Genomic DNA, 11171 nt, shown 5'->3' with positions numbered 1-11171 from the left:
GGCTGGACACAGTACTCCAGGTGGGGTCTCACCAGAGCGGAGTAGAGGGACAGAATCGCCTCCCTTGACCTCCTGGCCATGCTTCTTTTGATGCAGCCCAGGATACGGTTGGCTTTCTGTGCTGCAAGTGCACACTGCCAGCTCGCGTCCGACTTCTCATCCACCAGTAATCATCCCCAAGTCCTTCTCAGCAGGACTGCTCTCAAACCCTTTATCCCTCAAGCCTGTATTGATAACAGGGCTTGCCCCAACCCACATGCAGGACCTTGCACTTGGCCTTGTTGAACTTCATGAGGTTCACACAGGCCCAATTTCCAAGCTTGTCCAGGTCCCTCTGGATGGCATCCTGTCCCTCAGGTGTGTCAACTGCACCACTGAAACCTGCCAAGGATGCACTGGACCCCACTGTCTATGTCACTGATGAAGACATTGAACAGTACTGGTCCTGGCATGGACCTCTGAGGGACACCACTTGCCACTGATCTCCATCTGGACATTGAGCTATTGACCAATACCTTCTGTATGCAACCATCCAACCAATTCCTCATCCACCAAACAGTTCACCCACCAAATCCGTATCTTTCCAACTTAGAAAGCAGGATGTTGTGGGGAACCATGTCAAGGGCCTTACAGAAGTCCAGATAGATGATATCCATAGCTCTTATCCAAAACTCTCATCTGCTTTGCTCACTGGTTCATATTCCTGCTTTAACAATACTTTTTAAAAAAATAAAACAACTAGAAATTAGGGCAAGTGGTCTGTTGTTTTTCATGCAACTGATCAAAATGACATCACCTCAAATTTAATATATGTTGTTTGGAAACTACAGCACCCACTGATGCCTTCCATCCTCCTCCTGCATTTCAATATTCTGAACATTAGCTAAGTAGTTGAAGCACTGAGCCTAGCATAGACAGACAGGGGGCATCACAAATACCACACATTTCTAAAAGAGAAAACAAAAAGCATTGTCCACTTGCTTTTAGCCTAGTAGGATTTCACTACAAAGGGAATACGGTTAATTCAACATATAGAAAGATAAAGTTTATTGTTCTTCAGATGATTGCAACACTTGAAAGCACCTGTCTTTGTGCTGTCCTCAGGAAACTGTAGGTTACCTTAACAGTTTAAAATAAACACATGACCAGATGGTCAAATTCCTTACCTTTGCCCCTGTGGTTCTTATCTGTAGTGTCTGTTTAAGAGATGATTTTCAGTACACCTAAGGGCAAGTCTTCATGTTCATTGCAGAATTTATATATGAATTCCCTTGAGAATTACAAGCAGCAAAATTAATCTCTGAAGAATTTGGTTTAATAACTAATTTAAGAAAAAAAATTACAGGGAGAAACGAGCGCACCTCTAAATCTGTAAAAGAATCACCAGGGTGAGAAAAAGAAGGGGTTTTCTCAAATCCTATTTTCTGGTTGCTTTGGAAGGTGGCCTTGAACCAGGTGGCTAGCGCATACCCTCATCTCCAAACTGTAGCATAAAACATCTTTTGGTCAAGCAAACAAATAACTGGTTTGTTCAAAGCAAAAGAGATACAATGACGTACTAAGAGAACTCCAACACTAGATCCAACATGCAACAGCTCTGCTGACATGGGACTGAATTCCTTTTGTATGACAGTAAGAGTATGGATTTGAAAATAGAGTCTTTTATTTCCTGTACTAGGCCCTAAGTTGTTCTTCGCAAGAATAGATTTACTCTAGGAGGCAGGGCTCCTGGTGAGAACTGTAAGAACTAAACCTGATAGGATTCTTTACTTTATCCTCTAATTTAAGTGTGAGAACTGCATAAAACCACCCAAGGTCTTCTGATTCACAGGAGCAAGCATGATTACATGATTTGCACAGAGCTGCCAGCAGAGCTGCAAAACTGCCAGCTGGGAGCAGTAGCTGTATAATACCCCCTGGGGGAAGAATGCGGGAACATCCGCACTACATTTATAAGCCATTATAACTTACTTCAACCCTTCAACCCATTTGCTGCCACCAATGGTCTCCAGACTGATCTGCCACCAGCTCTATTACATAACCTAAAGGTATAGTTAAATGCATTTTATTCTCTTCCACTTCCAGAGGTAGTGTGTTGGTTTTTTTTCCTTAGAACTCCTCCACAGTGGCATTCTCCATAGAGATCCCTATGTCATTTTGCATCTCCCTCCTTGAAATGCACTCTCTGACAATTCCTTTCATCCTCTCTCCTCATCCATCTGCATTCTCCTTACTGCTTATTATGGTGAAGTCCATGGTGAAGTCTTCCTTCCCCTCTCCAAAATGTCCTTCTTAGGCTGCTATCATTGCTCCATGGCACAAGCTAGGCCAGCTCTTCCCCTAAAACCAGCTTGTGATGCAAGAAATTAGACCGGAGTCTCAACTCCAAGAACAACAGCTAGTTTAAGGCAGCAAGAGAGATCTTCTCAGACATTACTGCAGTCTGTAACAAGACACATGAGCAAACTCTGAGTACAGATTAACACAGGCCACAGAAATTTACTAAAGAACTTAAGCACTTACGTAGATGGCTTTCCCATTCTGTCAAGGTTTACATATAGACTTAAAGCTGTTTTAAGGAGGTTTTTCAAAGCCAAGCAGGATTAGGACCAACTGGTATTGTTACAGAAATACACATCCCTTCTCCCCTCTGCAAAAAGAGACAGTTAATTAAAACAAGCTTTTGTTCACTATTGCCCTCCATCCATCTCCTGTCTTTTTGAGCAGCTGAAGTGGTGGTTTATGAAGGCAGGTGCGAGTGCGCAATGAAATCCATACAAGTGGAAGTCAATAGTACCACGGCACGCCCAGGTTGTGAAACAAAATAGCACCAACTGGTGAGAGACTGAAGCAGAAACTCAGCAATGGGGCAAGTTTTCAAGTCATGGAGATCAGGCAGAAAGGCATGCACAAAAGGTCTGGAAAAGGTGAAAAGCAGAAAATAAAAGCTGCCCAAGATCTTTAAAAAACTACAAATGCCACATACAACACAGGTAGACATTAAAGAAGAGGCAGCAGTAAATGACTGATTGATGGAGACATAAGGGCTAGTATTACAAAAAGTGGATTGTGTGCACACTTGCTGAGAATATAATAAAAAAATCTTTTGACTACAAAACTATCAAGGAAGAATGAGAACTCACAGCAGAAAAAGACTGAATGAGCCTTCAGTTAGCATAAAAAAGGACAATGAAGAAGAGATCGAAGTGGCAAATGAAATCACCACGTCCAGACACCACCAAAATCCTGAAAAACTTCTAAATCAAGTATATTTCCTATCGCCCTTTTGAAAACAGATGCATAAGCACATTACTGACACCTTTATTATTACAGAAATCTGGTAGCAAAATAAAAATAAGTTTGACAGAAGGAATCAGCAATGCATTCAGAAGCACTGATCTAAACTGGTGCATTCATATCGTGTCACTGTGAAATGCAGAATACACATGTGCTTATCCAAGCCAGAAACAAAACTCCCATTGACTCAAATCCATCCACGACTGGATTAGAAAGATGCACAGAATAATCTCAGGGAGATTTCTGATGGGCATGCCCCTGTGGCACAAGACACACCTGCTGTTAACACAAATTTAGAAACAATTATCAGCAGGACAAATCAGATTTCCATATGCCCATAGAGTAAAACTACTTCGCAGAAAGCACTGCAAAGCAATTGCTTCCAAGGATTCTACTCTGACAATTCTTAAAAGTTAGAACAGAAGCCAAAGTTTCCTGGAAGAACACAAGGCCAGGCTTAAGATGAGTCGATTCTGCTATAGTACTCATCAAGAGTAACTGCTCTACACAGAAAATCCACAGCACTTTTGAATGGGCATTTCCGCTCCTGTCCTACTGCTTCATTGTGCCTTCAACCATTAGCACATTAGATGAGAAAACTGAACAGGACGCAGCTTTCAAGGAGGTTGGTAAGGCAGGCAAAACGTAAGTCTCTCTCAAAACTGAACAGCTTTGTTTACAGTGGTCTCCCACACACAGTCCAAAAACTGCAGAAGTCCACTTAAGAAAAGCTACTTTAAAATGGTGTATTTCAAAACAAGAGGATAAGTCTAGTATTTGATTTGTGCAACGCCAAATAGCAATTTCAGCAGATTTATCTTTGAAGTACAGAATGGAGCACATGCATAATACCTGGTCCTCTTCACAAATAAAAGGTACACTCACAGTTCTGACGGAAGATCATGCATTTAGCAGCATTGTTCATTCAAAAAGCTGACTTATAAGCTGTCAGTTAAGACTCTGACAGCTAGTAGGGAAGAAGAAAGCATTTTAGATTTCTAAACATTGTTTCTAGCTTCTACTGCTTAGCACTACGCTATTCCTACAGCAAAACATAAATCAGCAAGGAACATGACGATGCTGAAGCGTATGCACAACATACAATGCCACATCAGAATAAAAAAAATAAAATGTACTCTCTATTGGCACTTTTCATTGCAAAAATACCAGATGGAGAATACAGACTTTCAGGAACAATCTCACAGAAACTAGGCAGGCTGAGACATACAAACATTTGGCAAAGCGCGCGCACACACACACAGACACACACACAGACACACACACAGACACACACACAGACACACACACAGACACACACACAGACACACACACAGACACACACACAGACACACAGACACACAAAAATGTTGCACTGAGGACTAAAGAACAGCACAGATTGAAATGACTAAAGAACAGCACAGATTGAAATACAGTGTTACTGAGGACAGATGTTATCAGAAGAGTTTTTAAAAGTACGTATTTAAATAACAATTGGTAAATTTGTTGTCTAACTAGTCTTATGCTGATCTGCAAGCTTGTTGTTGGCCATACACACTCTTAAATTTTGGCTCTACAGGAAGCTTCTGCACCCGTTACTAGAATACGAAGTCTGAGGAAAAAGAAGAATTTGGTCCTGAGTTTTGTTGTTTTCACATTCAAGTTCATTTTATCTTAATAACAGTATTCAGGACTGAACAGGTTAACTACAAAAAAAGTCAGTTGGTATTTCTTTTTCTCTGCACCTATAAAAAATTGCAAATGGAAAAGCTCTCAAGGAAATTTAGTTCATACCAAACCATGTGCCAGACAAAAAAGGGTCAAATAAACGTACTCCAGAACACAGACAGTCTTAGCTGAGAAGCAGTATGTAATTCTGACACACAACATCCTACTACAGCTCCTCGAGTAGGTTCAGGACACGTCATCTCAGCAGCCTGAAGTTAGATTACAGTCTTGTCCCTTTACCAGTACAAAAGCCTACGTCAAGGGTCCAGACTCGATTCGTGTTCTTCGGTTTCATCAGGTAGTTCTTCAGCAGACGCATCACACACATTGTCCTGGTTATCTGCAGACTGATTCGGCTCATCAGGTTCCCCAGCAGCAATCTGAGTTGTTTCTTCTTCCTCTTCTTCCTCAACTTCGCCATCATCCTCTACATCCATCTCAAACACCCTCACATGACGGAGATTTGAACTTAGCTATAGAGACATTAAGAAATTTCTGTTAGTAAGTAAATAAAAGCACCGATACCATTTTTCATGTCAGACAACTATTTTGAAAACATCCTTTATCTTTGAAATGGAGGTATCAAGGAAATTAGCAACCTTTTTTTATCACTCTGCAGGCTGAAAAGTAAAGCAAGTAGGTCTAATAACTTCTGTTAGTTTTGCCATGTGGTGTTATGAGAGACGTATGACTGTATCCTGACACACTGATAACAGATTATGACAAAATAATATATTTGTTTTAAAAAAAGTTCTGATAAATCTCACTAAATTAGCAGAAACAGGTTATCACTCTCTCCAGTCATAGCATGTTTTCTTTAATAGTTTACAGGCTTGTTGAGAGATACTTTACTTACCACGCAGGAAACTTTTCTAATGCCATTTACAGCAACATACTGAGCTTTCATATTCTCCAGCACTCTCCACTGACTCTCCAAGAAGACAGTACGCGTGGGTATCTCGCCACTTTGCTCATCCAGCCTGCACACAGCCAAGAAGAAACACACAATACAGTACATAAGAAACAATTACAATACTAAGAAAAACCTCCGTCAGTCCAGTTTTTTATGTCTAAGTTTTGTTATATCATATGCAACAAGCAGACAAGCATATGAAACCATCATAACTCTGCTAACAAATATTCTAGAGCAGGGGATCCAACAGATACAGCACGTATCAACTGAGGTAAAAAAAGATTACAGCAAGTGAGAAGGGAGGTGTAAAGCCTGATCTTCCCACAGCAAACAGTAGAGCAGGAGGATGAGGATGGCTCTTCAAACCTCTCCTCTGCAAGAAGAGGAGTTTCTGAACAAAGTCCTGGAGACGATGCCTCCACTTACACAGAAGTTTGGTCACCGTGACCTTTCAAAGGTGTATTACTCCAATTCACCCCCACTCACAGGGGATTGTATCCTGTCTATTACAGTGGCCAGGATTACTTCGATCTTGTTTTTAATATTTTCTGTTCATTCTTCAATACCCAATTTCTTTGTGGCATGAAAAAAAATATTTACAGTTCAGTATGGCTCTTTATTTTGAGGTAAAAATATACCTTAAGCAATCCACCAGAGAGGCATAGGGGGGAAAAAAAAAAAAAAGAGGAAAGATGAAGCAATATCTGTATATCCTTATTACAGAGGTGTATGAGCAAATACGCTGAAAACATCCCAAATTCAAGTATTCTGACCAGCAAAGTCAGCATCCTCTAAAGAAAAGATTTCTGATTCGACAGGATGTCTTGAATTGGTCCTCCCATTTCATGAGAGCCACATGCACAGGTAGTATTCAGTCCCTAAAAAGCAAAACCAACCCCAACCCAACCCCCCAAAAAAACACAAAACAAGCTTCCATCACCCCACTCTCCTTGGCACAAAAAGAGCTTTTGTCTTTAAAATATTTACACACACACAAAAATCATGAGTAAATGTACACAATTAAAATATTTGCTTAACCTGCGTTTCAGTTCTGCATTTTCAGACTTGCTCAACGTTTTTCAGTACCTTTTAGTAGAATCCCAGATGAATTCCCTATCTTGATCCTCATCTGTGTATAGTGAAGATAAAGGCAGCTGAGCCAAGACTCTCTCCTTGCCCTCTTGCTCCACGCTCTCCTTCAAAACTACAGTTACAGTTTCATCATCATAGAAGTGTGCATCTAAACAACTGTAGCATCTACAGGAAAAAATTTAGAAAGCATCATGGAATAAAAGTGAGTACAGAACTAAAATATTTTTAGGTTGCACAGCATTCATGTTAAAAAGTGTTCAGTAGTTAACAGTGAGCTTTACTGTAAACAATAAAAAAGGTCAGTCATGCAGCTAAGACACTGAAAGACAGCCATAACCACGGCAGACTCCCTTATTATGCAGGAAAAATGATTCTGAAGAAAAAATAACCAAACAAACAACCAAACCACACCCAAAAAACCCAACTTACTAGCAATCTTATTTTTAACTATTTCAGGTGAAATGAAAGAAACAATAAACACAAACACCAAAGAAAATTTAGAACGCAACTGAAGGTACCAAGGGCAATCACATCTGGCCTTTCTACATGGAAAGGGCAAAATTAGTTTGCCATGCCTTCTAAGACGCCTTCATTCAGGCATATCGAGTCTCACTCCATCTTACTTAAAGAACACCAGACATAAGCAAAAGCTGTTTCCAGCTAGCTTTGTTTCTTGCACATGTGCCAAAGGTCTACTTTTTAACTAGAAAACTAAATTTTACTTGACCTTGAGATGAAGTGCAAAATAAGACTCCCACAATCCTACAGCTTCATGCACCTGTGCCATTTCTTACAGCCTGACTCCCTCAGGGACTACAAGCCGGTACAGCATCTGAAGTAGTAACTTGTAGGATAAAAGCCAAACTATAATGCCCCAGAAGTTAACTTAAAGTAAAATAAACACTCGAAAACATGGTCTTCTATTTAGCAATCTACAATTCTGGAAGAAAAATCAAATATACTGACCTGGAGTCTGAGCTGTCACTTATACTGTTGTTCAAGAAGTTTCCAAACTCTACTGCAAGAATTCCATTACTGACAGACCTAGAAGAACAGTGTTCATTATCTTGGTGATTAATTTCTTTTCCATTCATAGTGAATCCAAAATCTCTAATGGCAGCTGTGGTAAGAGATGGTGTAAGCCTGTCTAAGCTTAGCACAATACATGGCTGCATCCCAAGATAATGTACCTGGTGGATGGGAACCTTCTGATTTCTTCTACCCCTCAGCAAAACGTGACTAATGGAGTCAAATGGGAAATGGTGTCTGGCTTGAGGGATACAGTTCTTCTTTGCTAAACTCTTGGCTCAACTGTCCTAGTCTCAAGTCCATTAAGTTACTCGTTACTACAGAAAACGAGTTTAGACTATTTTAGGTATCAACGAGGAAGGAAATAGGATAATTTTGTCATCAGCAGCTCTCAACTGTAAACACAAAAGATAGCTTCACCATGTTTTCTTCAGCAGCAAAACTTCTTTAAGAATTCTCAACCTTATCACAGTTATCTCCTCAAATTAGATAACACAGATTATAAATATCAGTATTTTACAGAGAGGAGTAGTTTTTGTTTTCTAAACCCAGGTCATTTCAGTGATCCCACTGACAGAATGCATCTTAAGCAGTTTTATCAGCACAACTAGGTAGTGACAAACTGTATCTTGGACACAGAAACTCCTGAAGGTACACAAAACTACACGCCAAAGATGTATTCTATTTGTTGCACCTATAAGCCCACCTCCCATTTTCCCTTAGAGTATTAAATTACAGGCTGCAAGGGGTTACTCAAAGAATAGTATTTACAGTAAGACAAAGCAACACTGAAAGCATGATTCCCTGTAATTTTTCACAAGTCTGCACAAGCAAGTAATCCTGTGAGGAGCAAAACTAAGGGAGCCTGATTTTTTCCTAAGCTTAAAACGGTCTTGTGTCTTGTGATTACATCTTCTGAGTCTAATACAACAGAACCTCCTGCTGCAGTTTCCTAATGTCCTCCTCAATTTCTCCAGTATCCAAGACAGACTGTATTCATGCTGCTCTTTATTTCTTTTTACAAAAAGATTCAAATTGTAATTGTCTCTGTACACATGTGCTCATGCTCAAGCTCACAAACCACTTTTCCCCCCCTTTTTGTCTTACCTGGAAGTATCAGTATGTCTTCTCAAAATGTGTATCTTAGAAATAGAATTTTCTAATATGGTGAAGAGAACATAATGTATATTGGATGTTTTGTCATTCCACCTGTAATGTAGGGGGAGGAAATGAAAATTTAGGTCATGTTTTGATAATTGGTAAGTGACATAGAAAAAGGAATAGCAGCATACTTACAGAAATGGTAGTTTAAATAATTGAGGTGTGGAATCTTCACTGAAAAGAAAAAAACAATCCAGTTTATAAAATGCTACTGTAATTCTGTGCAACTGAGCTTCAGAAATAATGTAAAGAAATACCTTTCAGAAGTTTTGTAAAGAGGCATGCAGACTGCTTGATGCACAGACTTTCCAATTACATCCTAACAAATATAATGAAAATAGGCCAAAAATGCAGGTAGTTATTCATAACTATATACCTTTTTAAGATCAAAAAAACCCAACTAAACAAAAACACCTGACTACATCTGAAAAAAAAAAAAATCCACTAATATTTATGCTGGAATAAACATCCCTATTGCAAACACTACTGTTACTTGATACACTTGTTTCATGTTTCTTCATAAATGTAGACTAATGTATTGCCAACTAACACAGTTACCTAGTACATAGTGCATACACCCAGCTAATTAACGTTAAAAACAGATACCAATAATGTGGGAACAGAAGACGTGAAACAAAAAATTCCCCATTACACTCTCACTAGCCAAAGGCTTGAGACATCCTGGCAGTGGTAAAGCTGGGCTACACGCTACCACCTAAGCTGTACTCACTCAAAGGCAAGGATTAAAACTTCACGCCTTACTAAGCATGACTACTATCTTCAGTTGACTGCTACCCGAAAAGAAAGTTATCATTTATATAAACAGAACTTACCGCTGGCTTTTGTAAACACTGATCAATGACCCTTTCCATTTGCCTTTTGACAAAATGCAGTGATTTCTCAGGATGGTAGGGAAACAAAAGTGGACTTTCTGGAAACAGATAAAGTTAATTTAAAAAATGCTTGTATCTCTATAAAAACATACTACACTGTTATTAAAGTGACAAATTGGAAAGAGTCAGTAAGATGATCGTGGGGCTAGAGCACACGCTTTTACAAGGAGAAGTTGAGGGGGCTGGGTTTGTTCAAGCCTAGAGAAGCGAGGGCTGACAAGGAAGAACCCATAGGTCTCTTCAGCTGCCTAAAGGAGGAATTACAGAGGACATCATTTCAAAGCTGCACACAGGGAGAGGAGAAGATGTAACAGTCGTAAGCTCCATCAGCAAGGGAAATTCCAATCAGATATAAGGAAAAAAGTTTTCACAAGGACTGGTTAGTCACTGGAACAGGGTGCCCAGAGAGGCTGCAGGGTCTCTATCCTTGCAGGCATAGAGGACTCAACTGCACAAAGCCCTGAGCAACCCAGCCTAGCTTCAAAATTTGCCCTGCTTTGGTTGGATTAGGTGACTGCCCAAGTTACTCCCTGATTATAAATTCTAACTCAAGTAACTAACTGGATTATAATATGAAACAAGACAAACAAATGAGAAAGAGAGGCCTGCCTGCCCCTTCGGCTATTCTTCACAGCCCATTCAAAATCGCAAAAAGATGGAATTGCATTTACCCAAGAGCTAGAAACACAGTTGTCATAAAATACCTTGTTTAAGCAAAACAATTTCCATACTTACAGTAACTATGATTTGGCTTCAATAGGACTGATTCATTCTTATGAAATTAACTACTTTGTAAGAAGACATTTAGCTTTTGAGGTAAATCTCACTACTTTTTTAAGTACATAACCTGTTTCTTTTCCCATATTTAGCTGGAAAAGTGATAAAAATTACGCCAACCAACAAAATACCAAAGGGTAGAAAGTATCAATGACAGAAGCGTTATTTGTCCTATAAACCTGAGAGTTCTGGAAGCAAGCTTGCCAAATTAATGCCAACAGAATCATTTACAAACCATCTCCACAAACAATCGCAAATCTTGGGTGGTAACAGAAGTGACCACT

The 11171-nt window shown here is 39.6% G+C and overlaps 1 protein-coding gene across 2 annotated transcripts in view; it reads right to left on the bottom strand.

The window, feature by feature from the left end:
- Window positions 1-4704: 4704 nt before the first annotated feature.
- The window catches only part of LOC134516204 (anaphase-promoting complex subunit 4-like), a 31885-nt gene continuing 25418 nt past the window's right edge, over window positions 4705-11171 (bottom strand). For both annotated transcript variants that reach the window (XM_063336152.1, XM_063336151.1), the window contains 8 exons: window positions 10051-10148; window positions 9475-9536; window positions 9353-9391; window positions 9164-9265; window positions 7994-8071; window positions 7022-7192; window positions 5879-6002; window positions 4705-5495 (listed from right to left, as the gene is read on the bottom strand). In XM_063336152.1, coding sequence (XP_063192222.1) covers window positions 5280-5495; window positions 5879-6002; window positions 7022-7192; window positions 7994-8071; window positions 9164-9265; window positions 9353-9391; window positions 9475-9536; window positions 10051-10148 — 890 coding nt within the window. In that variant the 3' untranslated portion in view covers window positions 4705-5279. The remainder of the gene's footprint in view (window positions 5496-5878; window positions 6003-7021; window positions 7193-7993; window positions 8072-9163; window positions 9266-9352; window positions 9392-9474; window positions 9537-10050; window positions 10149-11171) is intronic.

Source organism: Chroicocephalus ridibundus, chromosome 5 (genome assembly GCF_963924245.1).
Source record: "Chroicocephalus ridibundus chromosome 5, bChrRid1.1, whole genome shotgun sequence".
Taxonomy (NCBI): Eukaryota; Metazoa; Chordata; class Aves; order Charadriiformes; family Laridae; genus Chroicocephalus; species Chroicocephalus ridibundus.
This window is presented reverse-complemented; position numbering and strand designations above follow the sequence as displayed.